The sequence below is a fragment of the Mauremys reevesii genome, linkage group 1 (genome assembly GCF_016161935.1).
Source record: "Mauremys reevesii isolate NIE-2019 linkage group 1, ASM1616193v1, whole genome shotgun sequence".
Lineage (NCBI taxonomy): Eukaryota > Metazoa > Chordata > Testudines > Geoemydidae > Mauremys > Mauremys reevesii.
The window spans coordinates 115619791-115646192 of record NC_052623.1 but is presented as its reverse complement, the minus strand read 5'-3'; the positions used below and the strand labels follow the sequence as shown (position 1 = coordinate 115646192).

At 41.8% G+C, this 26402-nt stretch overlaps 1 protein-coding gene across 2 annotated transcripts in view; it reads left to right on the top strand.

Annotated features, from left to right (window-relative positions):
• SH3RF3 (SH3 domain containing ring finger 3) overlaps positions 1 to 26402 on the top strand; it is a 384518-nt gene that overhangs the window by 275265 nt on the left and 82851 nt on the right. For both annotated transcript variants that reach the window (XM_039529863.1, XM_039529852.1), the window contains exon 4: positions 21188 to 21541. In XM_039529863.1, the coding sequence (XP_039385797.1) occupies positions 21188 to 21541 (354 nt within the window). The remainder of the gene's footprint in view (positions 1 to 21187; positions 21542 to 26402) is intronic.

Below are 26402 nucleotides of genomic sequence, written 5' to 3'. Positions count from 1 at the left end.
AAATATTGTTGTGTGAGGAAATACTGGTAGTGATACTACAAAAGAAATGTACATGGAACTGGACACGAAGCAAGATTGTTTTGAATGACGTGCCTCAAAGGATGTGGTGTCACTAATTCCAAAGTGTGAATGATACTAAAAGGGAATTTGTCTATATGATTCAACATAGTGCCAGTTAGCCATAGTTTTTGTTATATATTGAGGGCAATATCAGTTAGCTAACCATTCATCTTCAATAAGTTCAGGCAATTTTCCTTTTTCAGTGTTCCCAAATAAGTTGGTTATAGTAGTTAACACGTAACTCCCATAAGCAGTACAAATAATTTATTTACCGTCCTGATTTTGCTTAACTTTTTATTATTTGTTGTGATTAATTTATTAAGTTTTGCTTGTGTTTGAGTAAACACTTTGGCAATGTCATTCATATTGTAAGCAATGTACCGTTTCTCAATAGTGAGGCCCTGAATGCCATAAATTATGAGTTTTGAAATTGTTTCCGCTGCCTGCTGCTCAAAATAGTTGATTTTTTTTTCATATTGCCATTGTTCCAAATAGATATTCCAGATTCAAATAATCCTGAAATGTAACCATAATCCCATTTGAAGTCTCCTAGTTCAAAAATTACCAGACTGCAAAATAGTCTTTTGCCCTGCCATTGAGTCTTGCTACCTGTGTATTAGCTCCTTCTCTTTTAAGCATTGTGGCTTCACAATACTGTCTTTTTATCTGTTATATTGGCATGAGGGTGTTAGAGTTGTGCTGGCATGTGTAAGATTGAGGCGACGGAGGAACACAGCATGTCGTCATAGATTTAAACCTGCAGTAATGAAAAATTGAGACAGGAGGGACACCCAGTAATTGGAAGGGCAGATCCCACCAGCACACTCAAGAAGTACAAACTCAAAGCTAGAGTTGTTAAGCAGAAATTCTGACTGCAGCAGCAATGTTAGATTTAAACTCCAAAGAAGTAGTGGCTCTGATAAAAGAACCCCATGAATCAGTGACTGAGCTGTATAATTATGTTCCTTATTGCAATAACTGTAACATAGCTATACCGTATTGCAAATCAACACATTGCAAGAGTAACTGGTATCTTGTCCAATTATCTGTAGTCAAAAGGATAATAGAAATGAGGGCTACCATTTGGAGTGCTGGGGGTATTCAGGGCTCCACAATATAGATCCAGAGTATGCTGCGAACACACACAACCCAGAGAAAAAAATCTTGTGAGTAAATATTTGAAAGAAGTTTGGATCAGAAGAATACATTGAAGAAAATGCAGCCAAATAAGACAGCACATTCATTACAAAATATAGCATTTGTTTGAGAAAACATTGATTTCCCTTATGAAATTACCTTTTCAGAGACCCACTTTTAATAGTCTTGTGATTTGCTTCTTGATCTTTAATCCAGTTTAACCTATTCAGGGCTGCACATATGCATTAGCCAATGTTCCAACCATGGTCATAAAACACTGCTCCCGCAACCATCCCATGGTTCCTGTCTTTGTGCCAGCCTTTGTCTTGGACTGCACACCAAGTTACTTTACTGAAATCCCTGTCGTTAGTTTATTTGTAGAATATATTTTTGTTTCTATTAAAAATAAATAAATAAAACGCTGTGTTCAGTTACCTTTAGTACTTAGCATCCAGTCATGGCAGATTCAAAGAACCACTTAGCTCTTCATAAAAGAACAAAATCTTCTCTCATAGACTAGCATGTGAATGCTTTAAATCAGGGATTCGGAAACCTTTTCCTGATGTGGACCACATCCTAATAGTGAAATTTTCTTGTGGACCATCTTCTCTTCCATATGACACCTTCCAGTCCAACATTTCTATGTTTCTGTGATTCAACTGAATCACCAGTCCCATTTCCAAACTGTGCAATATCTCTGTACAACATGGCAGCCATAGCAATTACATAATATTCAGGAAATGTGTGTGTATTTTTAGGTTTGATAAGTATTTTGGCCTTTTCCACAAAAAATGAATTCCACTACATTTCTGTACTGCATTTAATCTCTCCTTCCCATCTGTTTTGTTCCCCTCTCCACCTGTATCACAGGGATGACAAGTTAGGGCCCTAAACATCAATTTGTCCTTGATTTTTTTTGACCCTTCAGATATGTGGTCTGCATGGCAGAAATTTCTGCTCCCTCAAAGAGGAGAGTAAGAGAATTGAGACACAACAACAGCAGATGAGAAGCCACCACCTCTTGGCTTCTTAAAAAGCAATGATGCATCCCATCCTTTGAGTTTCTGTCTAAGGTAGTGGAACCTGGATTTCACCTTAGCTAATCATCTATCTTCTGTTCTTTTCCCCAAAGCCTTTTAACATGCTAGATATAAAAAGAGCTTTAATTAGTGACTTTGAAATACCCTAAGAACAAACTCTTCCAGAAATCACCCAGTTTGCTTATGGCCTTTGAAGGAAAGTCCAAGTGGAAAGCAATCTCTCTCCGGAGAGTGTCCAAAAAGATAAAGAAAAAATGCTTCAGCCACGCCTTGCTAATGTTGTTTAATGTTAATAAAAAATAAAGGTTTTGAAAGGTAGAAAATGAGCCCATTGAGAAAAACTTCTTTTATTAAAATCCATAAGCCCTGGTGTAAGTAAGTGTAATTTCATTGACTTAAGGGAGTTACATCCCTTTATACCGGAAGTGAATTTTGCCCTTTCTCTTTCATTTCTTATGTCAGATTTTTATTTTACTTTTGTCTGGCTACATTGCTCGTTTTTCTTTGAGGTTGAAAAGATTTTCTTTGTTCTTCTCATTCTATGAAATATTCCATCAGCATACTTCTAAAAACAGGTTACCATGGGAGTGCATTGCGAAGGAATAGTTGCTATGCCTTTCATTCATATTAAAACATGCTGAAGGTGCATTGCTGACAGCAAGAGGGGTTTTTTGTGGGAATCAGTACTCCTGCTTGTCTCCACAGAGTATGAAACAATGCAAGGATAAAACCCCTTTGATTTAAGGTAACAGGTTCTTTTAATAATGACTCTCAGACAAAAGTAAATCAGTTAAATAACATTAGGGCAAAGATGCCAGTCATCAAAAACTGGAATATTTGCAATCAAAGGAGAAACAGACTAAAAATCCAAGTACAGTGGGATGCTAGGAAGAAATCAGATTGTACCTTGTTTTGCCTGATTATTGCAGGTTTATGGAACATTTCCATCTTATCTGTGCATTGTCTTCACTGTTTTGTCTATCTTTGGTTTATATAAATGTACATGCTGGGTGCCAATTTTTTGTTTTGTTTTATTTTTACAGTGTTGCTAAAAAAAAAAACCTGTATCACTACAGTTGAGACCAGTACGACTGAAACATTATTCCCTCACCTCTTGGAATGACGCATAACAACCTCTGTTCTTAATGCAGATTGTCATTCTTAACTATGTACTTGTAACTGATCTCTTCTCTTTATTTTATTTATTTTGATTTGCACAGTAAAAAGACACATATTACAAACTCTTGGCACCCTAGAAATCTATTATAAACACAGTCCATAACAGAGCAGCCAAACCGACTGTAACATTAGGATTTGGGTAATATCCCTTTAAGTAGTTTGTGAGCCCTCTAGTGGCTTTCACTATCTTTTGTGTCAGAATCCTTCCAAAGCCTCAACATGTGTATGTGTGGGGCTTGCATGTTATATGTAGTTAGTAAATACAGTTATATGAGCCCCACTGTGCCAGTCGTTCCTTCATATTATATAAATGTTATGTAAAGAGCAAACAAGATGACATCCACTCAGCACAATGGCCATTCCACAAAAGAATCCCCACCTTAATGTGTTAGTACAATCTGTGGTATTGTAAATTTCTACCAATGCCTACAAGCAAAATAAAAAGTCATAACACTTATTTAAAAAGTTTACATCTGAAACTAATGTGACTCTAAGGGAAAACAAGCTGCCATAATTAATCTCCTTTCCAACTGCTGTATATTGCAATTCCATATTATATTAGCTGTCACTAATAAAGCATTGGCACTGCTTAGATCAGATGCTAATGTACAGGAAGCCTAGACAGACTCAGGTACAGTACATCCATTTTGTCCACTGAATTCCTTCCTCGGGTCATGGCTAGTGAATTTATAGTTTTGCAGGGAATGTGGTGATAGACCAGTGAAAATTTCTTCATCTGGAATCAATATTCAGAGAAATCACTAGGCTTCTGATCTCTGGATTCCAGTGAGAGGGGCAGCATAGGCTCAAAGGCCTGCCATGGTGGCTGAGGGAATTTCTTACGAGAGAAAATTGAGGTTCATATACTCCTACAATGTTTGGAGTGAAAAAGACACCTGAGGCCAAACATCTATCCCTTTGGTTCTGTACTTGCTGAAGGGACCCCTAAAAGTATTTTATTTACTGTTAGCTTTTGCCATTAAAATAGGTTTTGAAACACTTCAGTCTTTTCAGCAACTTCACAGGTTTTGGGGTGATATGCCTTAGGATCCCAAAGCCTATCGTATTTGTATGTGCCATTTTCCATTCAGCAATGTACCCAACTTCATGGGGTTTTGAGCTAGATCTAGAGCACGTAATCATTATTCTGGTCTCTCCCTAGAGGAGTTGCATTGTAGGGGGCCTTTGTCTCAGCCATTGATCACCTTGGACAGCCAGGTTCTGAAGATTGTTCCAGCAGTTCAAGAGTGTGCATTTATTTTTAACTATCTCACAATTGTCCACTTTGAACCAATGCCTGAAGGAATCTGAATCAAGAGTAACAAATACTTAATTTGAATAGTACTCAGTTAAAAATAAAAACCTACAAGATTTTTATTTTTTTACATGGACATTTTGCTATTTGTCTTTTATTACTGTTGCTGTAAATTGTGCCTTAATTAGTTTCACTTATTGAGCTTGCCTTTTTGTGCCCAGGCATTTCTCTACTAGCTCTATAAACTCCAAGAGTGGAAATCAATATAGCAAAATTTAGCCACAGAGAAAAAGTTAATTACTTACCTAGGTCCTCAGAAACTAGCATGCTGCATAGATGCACATCCTGCCACCCACCAAGAGTTACAATAGGTTGCCTAGGCTTATACCTTTTATCAAACAAGGAGCAATGGCTGAATGCTCTGGTGAAGCACACAAACTGCTTCCCCCCAATTGCGAACTGCTTCAGATTATGGATGTTTCTAGAACTTTAGAGCACTGTCTGCAACACACAAGAGGCAAGAAGGTTCAAGAGTACAGACTTGTGCTGAAAGCTATTTTCAAAAAAAATAATTTACGTGAAATTATTTTTTTTCAGGCTAAAGAACTAATTAGTTGCACCATAAATAAATGTTGCTTTAAACCAGCCTCAACTCAAAAAGTACATTTTTAGGTATTGGTGTTGAAGTTAGCAAGACAAGAGAAGGACTAAATCTAACAAATTAACAAAAAGAAAAGGTTGGTGCTTATTTGGGAATTTAACTTTCCTCCAGTTTGCCTGTCAGTAAGCATGAGATTCTTGAAAGTTCACCCATTTTATTTTTAGTCTGTCTAATAAAAGGAATTCCATCCAAATTCATGGTTTTTATTTGCTTTTGAAATCCCTTGACAACTGGATTAACCCAGTATCAGTTTGTATGTCCTGTGCCACCATTTGCTCTTGTGAAAATATATAGAAGATGCTGTCAAAGCCTCATGTTCTGTGCAACAGATTAGACTTACATGATGAGGCAGGGAACTCAGAATTAAATGGTAAGCGTCCTCTCCCTTACTGTTGTCCCTCAATTTATTATTTATTTTAATTTATTAATTTGTATTGCAACGATGCTAAGCACTGTATAAACAAGGTTAATGACCTAAGTCTCAGTGTAAGCAAGGTTGCAGAGGTGTCCTGTTATATATCTGACTTTGTCCTATGTTGACAGAACTGAACAGCTTCAACAGGAAATGTCATGAGAATGATTTTTATTTATAATAGAATAGTTTTGGAAGTTTGGGACAAATCAGAAAAGGCACGTGTGTGACATCACAGGTCAGACGTTGTGGTGGATTTTGTTTTGGCTTGGGAAAGAGCATGCTGGGCAGCCTAAACTCCTGGGTTATTTTATCCTGCCTCACAAGGAGAGCGGTCCCTGCAAGGCAAGCAGTAACACCCACTGTGTAAGCCCTGCCTGCCAGCAGAGGGGAAAGTGAGTGAGGCTTGAGCCAAGCTAGCCTGTTTCCAGCTGGGGCACTCTGTGCTACCCCTTCTCCACTCTCTGACACCACAGCAGCAGGAGTGGTTGGAGCGGGGATGGGAAGAAGTGGAGGGGGGGGGCTCAAGGGAAGGGGAAAAGCCTAGGGGCAAAGCTGCGGTAGAGCACTCCCGGGGAAAAATAAAAGTCAGCACCTATGCATCCCTCATGACAATAGCCAGGCTTCTGGAGGAAGGAGGGATTTTTAAAAAAGAACTTTAGAAGCAAAGGTCAGGGCAAAAGGGAGTACCGCTGCACTCTAGGGATGGGGCTTGCTTTCTGTGTATAGAATGGTTTCTGATACTAGGGTTGCCAGGTGTCCGTTTTTTTACCAGAACACCCGGTCGAAAAGAGACCCTGGTGGCTCCTGAACCCCCAACCGCTCTGTGATGTTGTATTCTATATGATTTTATAAAAATATGCTAATGAGTGTGAATATAATGTAACTGGAATATGCTTCATGCAAAAGGTCTCTTGTAAGGTATCATTACAAAGCTTATAATCTACTGAATGTGTTCATCCTATTTGTATAAATGTATCATGCTTGTATCTGAACCCCTCATTTCTGGCCCCACCCTGGAACCTGCACCCCCAGCCCAGAGCCTGTACCTCCTCCCACACCCCAACCCCCTGCCTCAGCCCAGAGCCACCTCCCATATTCTGAACACCTTGGCTCCACCCCCCAGCCTGGAGCCCTCTCCTGCACCCCAAACCCCTCATCCCTGGCCCCAACCCAGAGCCTGTACCCCCACTGGAGCCCTCACCCCCTCCCACATCCCAATCCACTTCCTCAGCCCGGAGTCCCTCCCGCACCCTGAACGCCTCATTTCTCGTCCCAGCCCGCACCCTCAGCTGCGGCTCTCACCCCTTCCCACACCTCAACCCCCTGAGCCAACCTGGTGAAAGTGAGCGAGTGAGTGAGTGAGGGTGGGGTGAGCGAGCAACAGAAGGAGGGGGGATGGAGTGAGAGCGGGTGGGGTGGGATCTCGGAGGAGGGGCAGGGCAAGGGTGTTCGGCTTTGTGTGAGTAGAAAGTTGGCAGCCCTATCTGATCCATGTGCCCCTTGCCTGATGTTTATGTGCGGTGGAATGGAATGGTTAGGTGTGTGAGTATTGCCCTCCTGTCGCTGGCCCATACAGGAGCAGAAATTCTGCTTTAGCTCAGGTAGTGGAGATAACACATTTTGGCTTCACAGATCCCCTGGTCTGTCTCTACCCAGCCACACAGCTAAAATTCTCATCCAGGCTCTCATCATCTCACATCTTGATTACAGTCACATCATTTTCTCTGGCCTTGACAAATGAACTGCTGCCCCAGTGATATCCATTCAGAATGCTGCTGCTGCAACAGTCGTTTTCCTAGCCCATTGCCTTGACCCCTCTCTTTGAATCCTTCCAGAGGCTCCTCCTTTTCTATTGTATTAAACATAAGCTGCTTTCTTCACTTTCCAGGCCCTTCCTGACCGATCCCCACCCTACCTATTCTCTCTTGTTCACTATCAAGGTGTTGACTCCCATCTCCAGCTGGCCTGCAGTGCCAGTCTCTGTCATGCACTTGTTAAATTTTCAAACAGGCTCCTTTCGTGTTTTCTCCCACACGGCCCCTCATGTTAGTGATGAGCTCCCCATAAACATGTGCAAAGACAATACTTTATCCTCCTTTAAATCCCTCCTTAAGGGCCCGCTTTTCTGTGATGCCTGCAATAAACTTAACAATACTTAGACTGTAGATGGGCAGAGACCACTGCCTATAATGCTGATGTGTATTTTCTCATTGTTTTCTTGCAACCCTCCATTGCTCTGTCTGTATCCATCCATTGTCTCTTCTTGTATAGCTTGATGGTGAACTCCTGGGGGCAAGGACTGCCTTTTTGTTCTGTGTTTGTACAGCACCTACCACAATGGGGTCTGGGTCCGGGCCTGGGGTTCCAAGGAGCTTTGATAATACAATTAATGTAATAATAAGAGCCTCTGCATGAGTGCAGCTAATGTCATCATAGTGGCGCACACTGTAAAAGAAAACTCTGAAATCCTGTTGCTTAGGATTCACTTTGTCTCTGCTTGCCGAATGTGGGTGCAGTGCATGGGGGCCTCTATCAGAGGAGAATGTTTTAGGGAAAAAATTGTGTCACTGAGATGGTGTGATACAGCAACAGGCAAAATCATTGTCATGCACTTCCAGAAATTTTTCATTATGGGTGGATTTTTTTTATTCATTAATTCATTTAGCCACCTCACAAGTCAAGAGCATGGCCAAGAAACTCCAAATCCACTTTATTCTGTTGTCTCTCCTGAGAGCCAGTCACTGTATTTGTAGCGTTTGAAGGGCTAACATCTGAAGCTAATGAATTTGGACTTACTACTCGGAGAAGACTGTTGGTGTGTCTATGCTTAAAGCTGGCGACGTAATTTCCAGCTAGAGGAGACATACCTCCACTAGCTCTGATTGAGTCAGTGTGCTAAAAATAGCAGCATAGCTGCAGTGACTCAAACAGTGGGAGGTGCTAGACACCCTGAGTACATATCTGTTTGAGATGCTAGATACATGCTCAAGCAACTAGCCTCTCTCGCTGCATGCACCTCCACAGCTACACTATTTTTAGTGCTTACCCACGCTAGCTCTGATCAAGATAATGTCTCCTTGAACTGGAAATTATGTCCAAGTGCAGACATACCCTGTGTCATCCAGTAGAAGTACTGCCAAGGTATCTGTCAGCAGGAATCTTCAGAGCTTCACCTCCCACAACACTTGGTGAAGTCATGGTAGGCATCAGGAGAGAGCAGAGCCTGAAGGCTTCTTCCGAGCACCATCTCAAGACATGAAGGTGGAAAGCAGAAGTCCCGATAGAACTACTGAGCTACAAGCTCAAGTTGCTTTAGGGTAGATAAACTACACAGGGGTTACTTCAGATCTGACCTGCTCCACATGGTCTTATGCAGAAACTGCAGCATCTGCACCAGCCACCACCCAGGTGCTCAGGTCCTTCCCGGCAGAGCTCCTACAGGAGGAAAGGCAGAGGGTTTAAGTGTTGCCACTTGATCCAGTCTACCTCAACCCCCTCATTTGGGCCCTGCTTGCCAAAAGGGTGGTGAATGGCAATCATTTTGAGGGTGCCCCTGAGGGCAACGCACTGGACTCTGTTCAGGATCTAGCCCCCCCTCTCATCTTGGACCGTTTATCTCTGTTCCTTTCTGCATGGGCCTGAATTACCTTGGACCACTGGGTGCTCAGCACCATAACATCTGGCTACACCCTGCAGTTTTCCTCCTCCCCTCCATTCCACTCCCCTTCCCCATCCCTCTTCAGGGACCCTTCTCACAAGCAGCTTCTCGCCCAGGAGGTGGAAACCCTCCTATGGGTATGAGCCTCAAGGAAATTCCTCAAGACAAGAGGGAAAAGCGATATCATTCCCGATATTTCCTAATCTGGAAGGCCATAGGGGACCTCAGGCCCATCCTAGACCTTCGTCGCCTCAACAAATATCTGAAGAAGATGAGGTTCCACATGGTCTCCCTGGCCTCCATCATTCCCTCTCTGGAATGGTTCGCCACCCTTGACTTAAAGGATGCTTACATCCATATCTCCATTTTCCATGGACTCAGGAGGTTCTTACACTTCATAGTGGGTCAACACCATTACCAGTTCACAGTGCTATCTTTCAGCCTTTCTGCTGCGCCAAGAGTGTTCATGAAATGTATGGCGGTAGTGTCAGCTTATCTCTGGTGCCGGGGCATTCAGATATACCTGGACCTCGACAACTGGCTAGTCACAGGCCCAGGTTCAGTGCAGCCTCAACCTGCAGACCCCGTGGCAGGACCTGGATCTACTTATAAACAAGCAGAAGTCAACCCTGGACCTGGTTCAGTGGATAGAGTTTATAGGGGCAGGTGCTCGACTCCACCCAGGCCAGAGCCTTCCTACCAGAGTCATTGTTCCAGGCCATGTCGGAGCTTATTACCCACAAAAGAGCACACCCTCTCACAACCACCCGGGTCTGCTTCAGGCTGTTGGGCCATATGGCAGCATGTACTTATGTGGTCTGACATGCATGGCTATGTTTCAGATCCCTGTAGCATCAGATGTGGCTAGCATCAGTCTATGCTCCCATCAGGTACAACCCGGACATAGTCATCGCAGTTCCGCCACATGTTCTGCCATCCCTGGAGTGGTGGACAGACCCTCAGTCGGTATTAGAAGGGATTCCCTTTGTCACCCCATCTCCATCAGTGACGCTGGTCTCCGACGGGATCTGGTCGCAGGAGGAGCACTCCCTCTATATAAATGTCAGGGAGCTCAGGGCAATATGCTTAGCCTGCCTAGTTTTCCTTCCTTACCTGAAGGGCAGAGTTGTCCAAATCCCAGTGGACAATACCACCATGATGGTCTACATCAGCAAGCAAGGCAGAGTCCATTCATCGGCCCTTTGCCAGGAGGCTTACTGGCTACGGGACTTCTGTGTATGGCATGCCATTCATCTCGTGGCTTTGCATCTCCTGGGTGCCAGGAACATGTCAGCAGGTCCTTCTCATCTCGACACGAGTGGTCACTCTACCCAGAGGTGGCCAGCGCGATCTCCCAGAGTTGGGGGACTCTCGAGGTGGACCTGTTTGTGTCCAGACAGAACAGGAAGTGCCACCAGTTCTGCTCAATCCACAGGCTTGACAGAAATTCCCTGTCCAACACCTTCTTGTTCCCATGGTCGGGAACGCTACTGTACACTTGCCCACCAATACCACTGGTACATAGAGTACTCATGAAGATCAAGTGGGACAGCGCAAAGGTTATCCTGATAGTTCCAGAATGACTGCACCAACACTGGTTTGGCACACTGTTGCAGCTTTCAATAGCAGTGCCACTAGAACTCCCACTCCGGCCAGACGTACTGTCCTAGAAACATGGATGTCTGCTGCACCCAAACCTAGCATCCCTATACCTGACAGTGGCTGCTGCATGGTTGAATGGGGAGGAGCAAGCATGCTTGACACAAGTCCAGAAGGTCCTGATGGGTAACAGCCCTCCACCAGGGCAACCTACCTGGCCAAATGGAAACACTTTTCATGCTGGGCCTTGAACCAAAATCTGTCTCCTGATCAGACCTCGCTGCAATCCATCCTAGACTACCTCAAACACCAAGGTCTAGCACTCTCATCTATCTAAGTTCACTTGGCAGTCCACATGGCCTTCCATCCTCCAGTTCAGGGCAGATCTGACTTTTCCCATGATATGACAATAAGATTTCTAAAAGGCCTGGAGCGACTTTATCGTCAAGTTCGTGACCCTATCCCACCTTGGCAGATGAATCTAGTGCTGTCAAGGCTCACGGGGGCCTCCCTTTGAGCCGTTAGCTTTGTGTTCACTGCTTCTCCTATCGTGGAAGGTTGCCTTCCTGGTTGCAATTACTTCGGCTAGAAGAGTCTCTGAGATTAGAGTGCTTACATCAGAACCACCCTACATGGTGTTCTACAAGAATAAGCTCCAGCTGCGACCTCACCCTGCCTTCTTGCCAAAGGTGATGTCAAAGTGTCACAATAATCAGGACCTATTTCTTCTGCTGTTCTTTCTCAAGCCTCATAAATCCAGCAAAGAATGCAGATTACATACCCTGGATCTCAGACAGTCCTTAGCCTTCTACATTGAGAGGACCAGACCCTTCCACAAGCTGATGCGGCTCTTTGTTGCAGTCACAGATAGGATGAAAGGTCTGCTGGTTTCTTCACAGAGAATCTCTTCATGGATAACCATCTGCATCAAGTTTTGTCATGAACAGGCAAAGGTGTCTCTGTCAGCAAATGTAACGGCCCATTCCACCAGAGTGCAGGCCTTATCATCAGCTTTCCTGGCCCAGCTGTCCATCCGTGTCCCATTACATCATCAAGCAGGCCCAGGACGACGCCAGCTTCGGCAGAGCAGTTGTCAAGGCCGATTCCCCACTCTGGCACTTTGAGTGCAGAAGGTGGGGGCCCACAAGGATTCTAAAAATTAATACTGGCCACTCCAGGCTTGTATTAAACTCCCAAGGTTACAGTTTCTTTCTGACCTTGGATGGGTAGATGCTGCCACCACCCAAATGCAAAAAAACTCTTTGAAACCAGAAAGGTGCACTTGGGAATTCCTTCCTGTGGGGTACCCTCAAGCCCTTTATCCCCTTCTGGGGAAGAGCTGAGAAAGTAAAACAAAGGAAATCAGTTGTTGCCACCAGCTAATTTAACAACATATGCACAAACCTCTTAGGACACCAAAAATCCAATCCTGTTCTTAAAAAAGGTAAATTAAGGGGCGGCACATCCTGGTCTTCGGCGGCAATTCGGCGGAGGGTCCCTCAGACCCTCTCTTCTTCTTTGAGCTGCCACCAAAGAGGAAGAGAGGGAACGAAGGACCTGCCGCCGAATTGCCCCCAAAGAATAAAGCGGCGCAATTGAGCTCCCACCGAAGTGCTGCCGATCAGCTTTCTTCCCCCCCCCCGCCCGCTTCGCCACTTGGGGCGGAAAAAAAAGCTGGAACTGGCCCTGGGCTTAAGCTTCTCAGAGCCTAACTGCTCCCTCTTCCCCTCTTTCCCGGAGAACTGCAACACCCAGACAAAGGAAAATTTTCCCCCAATTTTAAAAAGTTCTAGCCATCCCATGGGCTCTTTTTCTTTTACTTGTGGGCTTGTTAACCCTTTACAGGTAAAGCAAGTAGAGAACAACCACCAAGAGGGATTCCATAGCCAACTGGCTGGCTGGGTGTCCACAAAAGGGAGCAATCCCCCCCCTCTCATTTATCACAGCAGTATTGCAAGCTGCACGTCCGTGAACTCTGAGCCCACCTCCAGGGATGCTGCTTGTGAGTCACCGAACATAGAATCGACAAGAGAAAGCACTCGAAGAAAAAATTATTATCTATCTTTCGTAACTGTTGTTCTTCGAGATCTATTGCTCATGTCCATTCCATGACCCATCCTCCATCCCCACCATCGGAGTTGACAGCAAGAAGGATCTGAGAGGGGTCAGGGCTGGCATCGTCTCATGTACCGGCACATGAGTGCGGGGCTCCAGAGAGTGTTGGAGCCAGCCCTATGGATACCACTAAGGGAAATGGACATGAGCAAAACATCTCAAAGAACAACAGTTACGAAAGGTAGGTAACCGTTTTCCCCCACCTTCTGTCCTCTGGGTTCTCCTCAGTAGGGATCACCTAGCCCTTAGGGAGACAAAACCCTGCTCTCCCTCAAGCTTGGCTTTATTTCTGATTAGTCCTGGCTCACCCTCCGGATGCACCCAGTCTGATTAAAGGAGCCCATATTACTCCTTTGCAACCTGTGTGGGGTAAACACCCTATCACACAACTTTATTGACATTGTGTAAGACCTTAATCTGCTAACTCTCCCGTTGGTTTCAATGGGGACAATTGTGAAGTAAGATATTACTCACCACGACTAAGAGTGGCAAATCGGGCCCATAGTGAACAGATATGAAGAAAAATATCCTCAGAAATGTTGGAGATGTGCAGCAATTCTGAGATTCATTCATCTGGACATGACATGTCAGTGTCAGAATAGTCAGCATACTTGAAGGGTGAAGGCTGCAAAGCTGGAATTGTTCCAGGAAGAAGTAGGAAAAATTAGAAAACTGAACTTCTTTTTGGTGGGTTCTTTTATTTTTAATTTCCTGGCTTTTTTTTCTTTCCTTTTCTCCTCGGCAATAGTTATTCATTTAGATTTTGTTTGCAAAAGGTAACGAGTTATGCTTTGCAATACACTATATATTTTATGTGATTCCCTAGAATTATGTTTGTCCTAGATCCATATGAATCATTTTCTGTCCAAAGACTGTGGAGAAAAAGGAAAAGAAAAAAATATTCCCAATTCACCACCCATGAGTTAATGTTTACTCCTGCTGCATGCATCATTTATTTTCATTTTGCAGGATTATGATGACACATTCTTTCAAGAACATATTGTTCTAATATACTACATTCCTTCAGCCTCTAGATAATTTAGAAATGACAGTGGTGCTAAATAAGAAAGATCTTGTTAAACAGGAAAATAGCTTATTAAATACCTTCTACGTTTCAAGGAACAGTATTAAAGAGAATTTTTCCCTCCAGAAGTTAGGTAAGCCTGTTAAGAGAAATATAGGCAATCTGCTGCATAGCTATATGTTTAGGGATTTATCTTCCTCTGAGAGAATGATTATGTTTTTAGCAGGCTTTTATATCTGAGTGAACCCCATATCTCAGCTGTAGAGAGACATGGAGTTTAGAGTTGCCAGTGTGCCCTAGCAGTATGCCCATTGTCACTTTGTGCGCCTGCACAGTCTCTGTCATTTTCATTTTCAGTCTCATTCTGTGTGGAGCAAATCTTCTCTGAATCACAGTGGGTGAGGGGGATTGTAGGAGTTTCTCTTCCACAGTGAATAAACCATTTCCAGAAAAATCTGTTCTACATTTGCTGGTCGCTGCCTTGCAATAAATTAGAACACTCGCAACACTGGATTGTTACAGAGATTAACACCAAGAACTATATAGTAATGCTTTGGTTTTCATTATAATTTCTTCTTTTACATTATACTTCATTAATGTCTCCTTGTTTGAAAGAAGGGTATATAAATTGGCACTTGCAGCAAGGATCTTACAACTTTCATCCAACACATTCAAACCATTCTTAAATTGGGATGCTTTCTATAAACATGGAGATTATAAATGTATTTAGTATAACTTTAACAAAATATACTTGGTTTTTATCAACCCATTTGTAAATCTTGAGAACTGTTCTGTTTAAACTTCATTAACTACTCCACAAACCTTTAAAGCATCAGTAATTAAGGATGCATTTTAGCTTATTTCCATTTGAATCAATGGGAGTTTTGCTATTTCACTTTAGCAGGAGCAGAATGTATCCTATGGTTTAAAACTTGGAGAGTACAAACAAAAGCTTCTTGAACATTTTAAATTTTTGTTTTAGTTTCTCGTGTATGAGAACACTTCTAAAGATGCTGTTGTTCTTATTAACCTGGCAAGGGCAGAAGTAAGTTTATGTAGTTACATTCTCATTCATTGATCCACATCACCACACTTGTGATATAAGTAACATTCCTAGTGTAACAAATTTATTGAGAGTTAGGAGGATAATATTTTCTACAAATACCTACTGTGGACTGCAAGCACTGTAATCAATTTAGATTGTTTATTTTAATCAAAAAATCAGCCATGGAGCTACAATTTACCAAAGTCTCTGAGAGGCATAAAATAGCAGCGTGCTTAACCTTCTTTGTATTAATTTAACTGTAAAATATAAAAATTAGCAGTCTGTGGGTACAAACATTTCTAATCTTATCAGAGGGACATTGTGAAGAAACTTTATTAATAGTTTTAATTTGTTTTTAACTCCAGAGTGCAGTGAATACATTTTTCTTTCCTTACCATTGTATCCTTTTTATTAAGCAGACATTGATTTCCTCCCTTTGTTTTTAATGGGGCTTGAATTCAACATGACTTAGTTGTTTACACAGTACCTATGTTTGCAAACCAGAATCCCTGATGTTTTCATTAGGTAACTGTTTCCGCAAAAGGCCCATAGAAAACATGAAACATTGTTTTTCTGGAGATCTTACATAAATTCCACTCCTCAGATCAGGCTGGCTCCAGTTCAACAAAATACTTAGGCATGTGCTTCACTAGAAATGCTTGAGTAATCCTATTCTTATTCAGCAAAGCACTTTAGTCCCATTGATGGGATTTAAGAATGTGCTTAAATGTATTGCTGAATCAGGACCACAGAGAAGTTGTGTCTTTGGTCAGCTAGACATCACTCAAAAGCAAATCTATAACCAAATACATAAATAACCAGAAAAGCTCTTTTGCTGGTATAACTGCATCTACACTAGGGTTTCTGCTGGTATAGAAATATAGTAAAAGAAAAAAAATCACACGGTTAAGCAACATTACTATATTGGGAAAAGTTCCTAGTGTAGATACAACACTTCTGCTTCCTCCTTGCTCCATAGTATAGTAATTAGCTTTTAGCCTATGCCAGCAGCAGATTATGACACACACACACAGTCTGGCAATCCATGCTTGCCATCATATAATTTTTCCTCTATTGTCAATTCCACCTGCTCTGAGGAGGGAGGAAATCGACGAATAGTCCTGCATACTCCTGCGCACCAAGACCCAAGATCTATTAGGCCACAAAGAGGCATAAGGGGAATTCTTACTCCCATGTATAGGTATGTAGTCCAATTTACAATGTAGCTCAGTCTTGTATCACTTCAATTTTGATAGCATTTGCACCCAATCCCTATTTAACATGCACATATGAGATTGAAATGTCTGTTAGAGAGAGAGAAAATCATCATAACATGTTCTGCAGAAAAGTGAAGTTTATCCAGAGTCTAGTAAAAAAATGTTGGCAGCAGGGTAGTCCTGAATGACCCAGCTTAGTGCTTGTACCTTTGTAGCCCATGTGGTAAAGGCTCAAGTAGAATATTTAAAAGCCAAATAAAGAAATGGAATGGGGGGGGAAGCACCTGGTTCATTTTGTATGACCTGGTGATGGACTGTCTTTCGCTAAATGCCAGAGTAATGGCAGCTTATATTGGGAATTGTTCAGCAACGAGGCGCAGACCAAGGTCAGCGGATTTTTAAATGAAATGGAGCTTGGTCATTGTTCCCTTTGAGAGCGAAGGTTGTGTGGAGGCGAGCTAGCTCCTGAAGGAAACTTGTTTTGAGAATATCATTGTCTCTCAGACAAAACCAGAAAAACCAAACCCCAGTTATCAGTGCAGTTACTACTAGTGTGAGCATTTCCTCATAGGGAGGGGACACAGTAACCCTACAAGCTGATACTTGTTATACAATTATCTTAGCCATGTGCGACCCAAAATCAATTCACTGAGCCCCTATAGACAATCTTACATAAGGAGCAGGTTTCATGTTATGTCACAGCTCTTACATGGTCCTCTCCAATGGATCTTTTCCTTCCTGTCACAAGTTTCCTATAGAACTTCACCTAGCAATATTCTGATCACTCTGCCCCCAAACTGCAGGACTACTCACATGCTTAAAGTTAAGCATGTACTTAAGCCCTTTGTTGCATCAGGGTCAGAGTGCTTGGCACCTGGCAGGATCCTATCCATAATGGTTATATGCTGAGTTTTCTGTGATATCCCCATGCCTCACTTTGTTATATAAATAGTTGGGGTGAAATCCTGGCCCCATTTTAGTCAATGGGTGTTTTGCCATTGATTTCAGAGGGGCTAGGATTTCAAACTAACACCATGTCTACACTGGCACTTATGTCGGCAAAACTTTTGTTGCTCAGGGGTGTGAAAAAAACACCCCTGAGCGACATAAGTTTTGTTGGCATAAGTGCTTGTGCGTACAGCGCTATGTCAGCTGTGCTCTCCTGCTGTCATAGCTACAGCTATTCGCTGGGGGTGGCTTAATTATGCCGGTGGGAGAGCTCTCTCCCACCTGCATAGAGCAGCTACACAGGAGACTTTACAGCAGTGCAGCTGCATCAGTACAGATGTGCCACTGTAAGGTCCATAATGTAGACATAGCCTAAGTCTTTCCTTTATTTTTACATCAAAGAGATGTTAGACAATTCAGATTCTGAAATTAAAGATTCAGTAAATTGCAGTAGGATATACTGGGCTCTAGAAATGTCCAGTTCCTGAGACTGTCAATGGGTCGAATTATGGGACGTTTTAAAGAGCTTTCCAGTAAGCTTTGACACTGCAAACAGTTACTGTGTAAAGATCAGCTGAAGGACAACAGAAATTAATGATATGTTTAAATTCTTAGTGTTTAATGGGAGGTTTGTATTCAGGTTAAAAAAGAAGTTGTAAAAGCCAGTTACAAAAAGGAATCAATCTCCTAGCTCAGCTTTTTCTTCCATATCCATAGTGCCTTTATGAGGCATATATTGGTACCTAGGGGGCAGATTCACTAGAAGATAAGCCTCTGGAACTTGGTCATCAAGAAAGAAGGAAAAAGAAAAGAAAAGAAAAGAAAATGATACTGCTATAAACGTATTGGTTCACTTTTTCTCTAAAATATTTCCAGCATTTCTTTATTATGCCAGAGCCTGATCATTTTTCTACAGAGTTTGCCCATTACTGTATTTCTGATAAGATTGACAAATGGGATTTATAAATGGGTTATTAGATAGTGAATCATAGTTCTGATGTTAAGAGTAAAAGTAGGAGCACTTCTGTCTCCATATGGGGCATTGCTGTGAAACCAGGGTCCTATCACAGAGTCCAAAAACCACTTTATTAAACTCTGAAGATATGCCTAGCCCATTTGATACTCACTAGCAAAATAGTTCATCACGTTCTGTGGCAGAAAAGAGACTTATGCGTCTCATAAATTGTGGTAGTGTCTCCGCTTCCCTCCTTAACATTTTTAAATAATTCAGTAAGGGTGTCTCCATTGATTGGGTAAGCAGAGCTGTAACACCTACTTAAGAGAGAAGAACCATCTGGTTTCATTGCCACTTGGAGCCTGCTGGCAAATATTAGGCAGTACTAATTTAGAACATGATGAAGTGGGAAATAATGGACATTCTTGAAGAATCTCAAATGGGATCAGCTGTTATAGGCAAAAACTGGCAGGTGCAGTGCACAGTGCTGGCTCCTGTAATGGTCCCATATTGAAGAGTGCAGCTGGTAAAATGGCCTTGTAATTGAATGGTATCAGTTACTCCCAGCAGCTATTCCCAGCACTGTCAGTAGCAGTACATCACTAATTGGAGGTGGTTGTTTGGCTGGTGAAGGTTGTCAGTGGATGAAAAATTACAGTGTGTTTATGTTTATTTTCTGGATGTTAATGTTTTATCACCTCTTACTTGGGAATGAGGCTTTGTAAACTGGAGACTAGGCGTCCATAAGACTTATGAGAGCTATGGAAAAATGCTGACCTAATTTATTCATTCATTTATTATTTCAGAACTCTGTTACAATGGTTTGGAACCATCAAGCTGTTCCACAACAAAGCTACATAGCTGCATGATCCTGTTACTGTTACTCTTGTCTTCCCTCCCTCTCTCTTACTGTTACCTTCACTTGCTGTGTCTTGTTTTTAAAGTTGGATTGTCAGGTCTTCAAGGCAGAGATTATGTCATTCTGTATGTTTGTGCAGCATAATGAGGCCTCAAGCTTGACTGGGGTGTTTTGGTGCTACCATAATAATTAGCATTTATTAATAGCAATACTGTAATAAAATTCATACTCATCCCATGTAATATTTAGTGTACTCTGGTTTAGATGAACCTCAGAGTGCTAGTATATGTGAAGATGTGCAGGTATTTACCTTAGTTAACCTCATTCATATATTGATTCTGTTCATTAAATGCAAACCCTATTGTGTGGTGTTCTAGTTTAAGATAAAGGTCTGTTGGCTGAGTGTCCTTATCCCCCAGCTGTTAGCACCCCTTGAGGGATGCTCAGACTGTTGGCAATGAGTGTCTTAGAAAATGCTTCTTACTCCAGAATGTGCTTTGTAGAACAGTGAATAGGGTCACCTCTGTGGGTCTAAAGAATTTCTAACTGTGTAAGAAAAGGTTCTTTCCTAAATGAGTTATATTAGCTGGCAAGTCAAGAACCTCAGAGAAATGGGACTTCCACGTAACATGTTTTCTGCATTTTTTTAGGGGCTGTTAAATTGATCATGAATAGTTGGTGGAGAATAGACACTAGTGGTATGCTGCCTCCTCTCCAATGTCTGCCTTCTATGTGGGCTGTATGCTAAGTTTGAAACTGTGGGAGAGAGTCCTTGGGGATCATTTTTAATGTTTCCTGTGTATTGTTCATTAGGCTTTGACTGCATCTTGTAAGAATAGGTTTCTCTGTGATACTGCTCAGTTGCAATGATTCAATTGGAAAAAAGCCTTTGCTTTAATTTTGAATCAAGATAAAATATTAGTTATGTTTAAAGAAAAAATATTAGAGAGATTTTGGAAGAAATGCTCTTGGACTGACAAGCCTAGAGCACACATTTATAATAACCCTGAGAAAAGTGAGATATTATACTGGAGACATTGGCAGGACATAGACAAAGTGATATTAGTGAATTCTTTAGTAGCATTTACTGATACAGCAGCATGGGTACATAGGGTAACAAATGCATCATTTTATTCAACACCAACAATTTTGTTAAACTTAGCCAGACTTTGCTGGCCTAGCATTTGAGATGAGAGAGGCATTGTCTGCAAAAAGAATCCAGCATAGTGTACTCTGCTCAGGACTAGGGAATGCAGGAAGTATTGAGTTCTAACCCAAGCTGTGACAATGGCTCCTTCTGTAGTCTCAGGCAAATTACTTCTCGTTCCATTTTGAAAAGTGGGCTGTAGTTTTGGGTTTCTCCATTTCTGGCTGTTCAATTTTAGAGCCATTGGCCTGAATTCTTACACTACGCCCCTTTTAATTGCTTTGGCTGTGTAAAGGGGCCTTAAAGTGGGTATAAATTATATTCCCTCCTATTTTGTTTTTTTCTTCTGTTCATATCACTTGACGTGGATAGAAATAATATACTGTCTTCTTTAGTGCCTTGGGGAGTTGAAAGCTTGAAGCTGCTTTCAGGAAACTGAATTCTTTAGCCTGAATTGTACTGACTTGTCTGGTACACCAACAGATCACAGCAAAATAAACAAAAATTTCCCAAGTGCACAGTTTGTCCAGCAAGTAGGAATAGAGCTCCTCTGGGGTCAGTTCTAAAGCCTGCAGTATATTTAAGCCCACATTTAGACCCAAAATCTGATACTCTTACCCACGTTGGATAGTACATTACTCGACGAATAGTCCAGTTGATTTCCATGGGATTACACTCAACATGGGTGCAAGAGTATTAGAATTATGGACTTCCACTATTTCTTTTTAAATGCTCAGAAGGATTTTGGTGCTTCTGTAAGTGAAGTCCTAATAGCGCTGGCGTGAGTGCAGAATTTGAACTCGCAGGTTCAATGGCGAGATGTGACAGTTCTTTAATTTCCCCATTCTTCTTTTTTTTTTTCTCTGCACTTAGCTCAACGAATCAGCTAAACAGCTTATAGAGATGGACAAGACATGCTTAGCTGCTGCATCTGGCTGTGATGTCCCTTTGCCATCTGACACCAACATGGCAGTAAATTTGGCCCAGTGCTCTACTTTAAACAATACAGGAGCAGTCAGTGCCATTCAGCGGCATATTGATGGCAAGAAGAATGCCAAGAAACGCCACTCCTTCACTGCTCTCAGTATGACACACAAATCCTCTCAGGCCATGCATAACAGGCATTCCATGGACATTAGTGCTCCAGTTTTGATCAGCTCTAGCGATCCCCGAGCTGCTGCCAGAATCGGAGACTTGACTCATCTTTCATCCAGTGCTCCAGCCCAGGTAAAAAATGCATCACGTAACTGTAACACTGAGCTGAGGAAGAGATAAGGTCTGATAAATAGCTTCATTTATTATACCTGCAATATCAGGGTCACCTACCTAAATACATGACTGTGGTTTATGCATAATTATCCATTGTGCACAGCACTTTGCTGTTCATTGACCGTTTTTTTTCAATGACACCACTTCAGACTGCCCTAAAATGTTACTATTTGATTTTAGTTCTCTAAGTAATAAACATGATTAGGGTCAGTCATGTTTTGCTTGTAAACAAACCCCTATTTTGGGAGATTTCAGACTATGCTGCAATCATTATCTTTAGACTTCAGCTGAGCAGAGTGTCTCTCAGGCAGAGCCCAATTCCTCCATCCCTAACTAAAATTTCAAAATAACCACTTTGTCCATTTGTCCATGTGTATGAATCAAATAACAATGAGCTATTTCTAAATATTTTGTATGTTTGCTGAACTAAAAAAGTGACAGCTGAGATTTAAATAAAAACATAAGGTGAGTGCGGTAGTATCTTTTATTGGACCAATGTCTGTTGGTGAGAGAGACAAGCTTTTGACCTACACAGTGTCTTTTTCAGGTCTGGGAAAGGTACTCAGTGGGTCAGAGCTAAATACAAGATCAAACAGATAGTTTAGCATTAAGTAGTTAGCACATAGGCCATAAATCCAGTGTCTTTATTAAGGGCTGGTCTACACTGGCAATTTACAGCGTTGCAACTTTCTCGCTCAGGGGTGTGGAAAAAAAACAAAACACCCCCCTGAGCACAGCATGTTTCAGCGCTGTAAAGTGCCAGTGCAGACAGTGCACCAGCGCTGGGAGCTACGCCCCTCGTGGAGGTGGGTTTTTTAGAGGGCTGGCAGCACTTTAAGATTACCACTGTAGACAAGCCCTAAGACCATGGTTTTTCGTGTCAAGCAAGGTTATGAATTTAAGCTCCCAGGTTCATCTTTTGAAAGTTTTGTCCAGGTTTCCTTTGAGGATGAGTGAGGACTGATAGGTCAGATATAGAGTGATCACTTTGTAAAAGGTGTCACCCTTGGGTGATGTGGTGTTTTTATCTTTTATCATTTTCCTGGGTGAGTTCATTCAAGAGCACAATGGTTTTCACCCACATGGTTGTTATTGGGGCATTTTGTGCACTGGATGAGGCACACCACATGTTCTAATAGGACCCATGGATCTTGAAAGGTGTGTTGCGGGAGATATTGATCATTGTAGCAGTGGGGATACATCTGCAGGTTTTGCGTCTCTTGTTCTGGCAGTGTCCTGGTCTGTGGGGAGCTTACTCCTGATTGTGAGCTTGGAGAGTTTGGGGGCTTGTTTGAAGGCCAGAAGACGGGGGGCGGGGGTCAGGAAAGATTTCTTTCTGGATGTGGTCCCCATTGTCTTTGGGTTGTAGTTGTTTGATGATACCCCACAGGGTGACCAGACAGCAAATGTGAAAAATTGGGCCAGGGAGTGGGGGGTAATAGGAGCCTATATAAGAAAAAGACCCAAAAATTGGGACTGTCCCTATAAAATTGGGACATCTGGTCACCCTAATACCCCATGATGCACCATATAGATTCCAATATAGGGTGATAGGGGACAACTAGGGGTGCTAACTACTTATGCTAAACTATCTGTTGTCTTGTATTTAGCTGTGAAACTCTGAGTACCTTTCATAGATCTGAAGAAGACCTCTGTGTAGCTCGAATGCTTGTCCCTCTCAGCAACAGAAGTTGGTCCAATAAAAGATATTACCTCGTCCACCCACCTTGCATCTCTAATATCCTGCGACTGACACTGCTACGACAACACTGTATTTATAAAAGAGTCTTTTCAAAGTGACTAGTTCTGAATGTATCCTAATCATTTTTGGTGAAGTGTACATTTAAAAATACGGTAAAGTAGCCAATAATATTTACTATTGTAAATTGGCTGTAGAACACATGCAGATGATGGGTCTGCTACTCTATTGTTTTACCCTTGTGTAGTCATTTACACCTGTGGGGTAGAGTGGGGTAAAATGCTGCCATTGTAATGTGATAGTATTTTGTTTCCCCTTTGTACAGGCATAAATCACTACACAAGGTGTAAGGGACTGGAAAATATTGTCCAGTGTGTTAGACTAACTGATTCTAGTAATGCACTACATTTTAAAAATTTAATCCTGAGAAATAATCTGATTATTTTCAAGGACAAAAGTAACATGGATTGTATTCTCACTTCCTGTTATATAATGGAATACTTACTAGCAATCCTGTCATTCCTATTGCTGAACATGAGTAACATCCTGGCTACTCAACAGGGCAACAATATCGCTATGAAACTCACATGCTGGATGCACATTGCAGAGGAACATTTAATCTTATAGTAGTCATTTCTAGATAGGGCTCCGTGTCTGTCACAGAGGTCGCGGAAGTCATGGATTCCGTGACTTTCCGTGACCGCTGTGACTTCTGCAGTGACTAGTGTGATTGCCCCCGGGGCTGCCTAAGCAGCTGGCTCCAGGGCCAGCTACTCAGGTGGACCCAGGGACAGCCACACTGGCCGCTGCTGGAGCAGTTCTGTAACCAGTCACTTGGGCAGCCCTGCAACCATCTGCACTGGCTGCTGCTCAGGCAGCACCACAGCTGGCCCCAGGCAGCCCAAGCAGTGGTCCCTGGAGCAGCTGGAGCTGCTGCTCAGCGGCCCCTGGCAGTGGTCCACTGGGGCACCACCCCCAGCAGTGGTCCCAGGGAGCTCCCTGCAGCAGCGGCCCTCCCCACAAGATTTAGTCAGTGATATTTATAGTATAAGTTATGGACAGGTCATGGGCCCTGAATTTTTGTTTATTGCCCCTGACCTGTCCATGACTTTTACTAAAAATACCCATGAATAAATCATAGCCTTAGTTATAGATTAGGGCTGTCAATTAATCGCAGTTAACTCACACGATTAACTAAAAAAAATTAATCGTGATTAAAAAATTAATCGCAATTAATCACACTGTTAAACTATAGAATACCAATTGAAATGTATTAAATATTTTGGATGTTTTTCTATATTTTAAAATATATTGATTTCTAGTACAACCCAGAATATACGAAGTGTAAAGTGCTCACTTTATATTATTCTTTTTATTACAAATATTTGCACTGTAAAAATCATAAAAAAAAAATAGTGTTTTTCAATTAACCTCATACAAGTGCTGTAGTGCAATCGCTTTATCCTGAAAGTGTAACTTACAAATGCAGATTTTTTTTGTTACATAACTGCACTCAAAAACAAAACAATGTAAAACTTTACATCCTACAAGTCCACTCAGTCCTACTTCTTGTTCAACCAATCACATTTACAGGAAATGCTGCTGCCTGCTTCTTATTTACAACATCACCTAAAGCGAGAACAGGCATTCTCATGGCACTTTTGTAGCCAGCGTTGCAAGGTATTTACGTGCCAGATATGCTAATCATTTGTATGCCCCTTCGTCCTTCGTCCACCATTCCAGAGGACATGCTTCCATGCTGATGACACTCGTTAAAAAATAATGTGTTAATTAAATTTGTGACTGACCTCCTTGGGGGAGAACTGTATGTCTTCAGCTCTGTTTTACCAGCATTCTGCCATATATTCCATGTTATAGCCGTCTCGGATGATGACCCAGCACATGACAAAATGCAAAGAAGGTATCAGTGTGATATTTCTAAAAATAGCTACAGCACTCGACCCAAGGTTTAAGAATCTGTCCAAAACCTGGGAGGGATAAGGTGTGAGCATGCTTTCAGAAGTCTTAAAAGAGAAACACCCGAAAGCAGAAACTACAGAACCCAAACCACCAAAAAAGAACATCAACCTTCTGCTGGTGGCATCTGACTCAGATGATGAAAATGAACATGCGTCGGTCCACTCTGCTTTGGATTGTTATCGAGCAGAACCCATTATCAACATGGGCACATGTCCTATGGAATAGTGGTTGAAGCATGAAAGAACAAATGAACCTTTAGCGCATCTGGCACATAAATACTTTGTGACGCTGGCTACAACAGTGTCACGTGAATACCTGTTCTCACTTTCAGGTGACATTGTAAACAAGAAGGAGGCAATATTGTCTCTTGTAAATTGTAACCAAATTTGGTTGTCTGAGCGATTGGCGGAAGTAGGACTGGGTGGACTTGTAGGCTCTAAAGTTTTACATTGTTTTATTTTTCAATGCAGTTATTTTTATACATAATTCTACCTTTTTAATTCAACTTTCATGATAAAGAGATTGCAATATAGTACCTGTCTGAGGTGAATTGAAAAATACTTTTTCTTGTTTTTTACAGTGCAAATATTTGTAATCAGAAATAAATATAAAATGAGCACTATACACTTTGTATTCTGTGTTGTAATTGAAATCAGTATATTTGAAAATGTAGAAAACATCAAAAAATATTTAAATAAAAGGTATTCCATGATTGTTTAACAACGCGATTAATCGAGATTACTTTTTTATAATCGCACGATTTATCGAGATTAATTTTTTAATCACTTGACAGCCTATCATAGATCAATAATAATTTATTCCTATAAGAATCATAGGACTGGAAGGGACCTAAATCTGTGATTTAACAATACTGTGTTTTCCAAGTAACTATTAGTCAGACACTATGACAGGATACAATAATAAGCATACTGACTGATTTCAGTCATATGCTCCCTTCACATGTAATAGCAGGGGGAGCCCATGCAAATTTTCTTGAAAACTCCCTAAAAGTCAGAGGGAAACTTTGGAGATACATCCTCATGAGTACATCCTACGTGGGACTGGCAGGGATGGGAGCAAAACTCACAAGTGATGTGTATAATGTGTATGTTAGACTCACACATCCTTAGTGCTACGTAT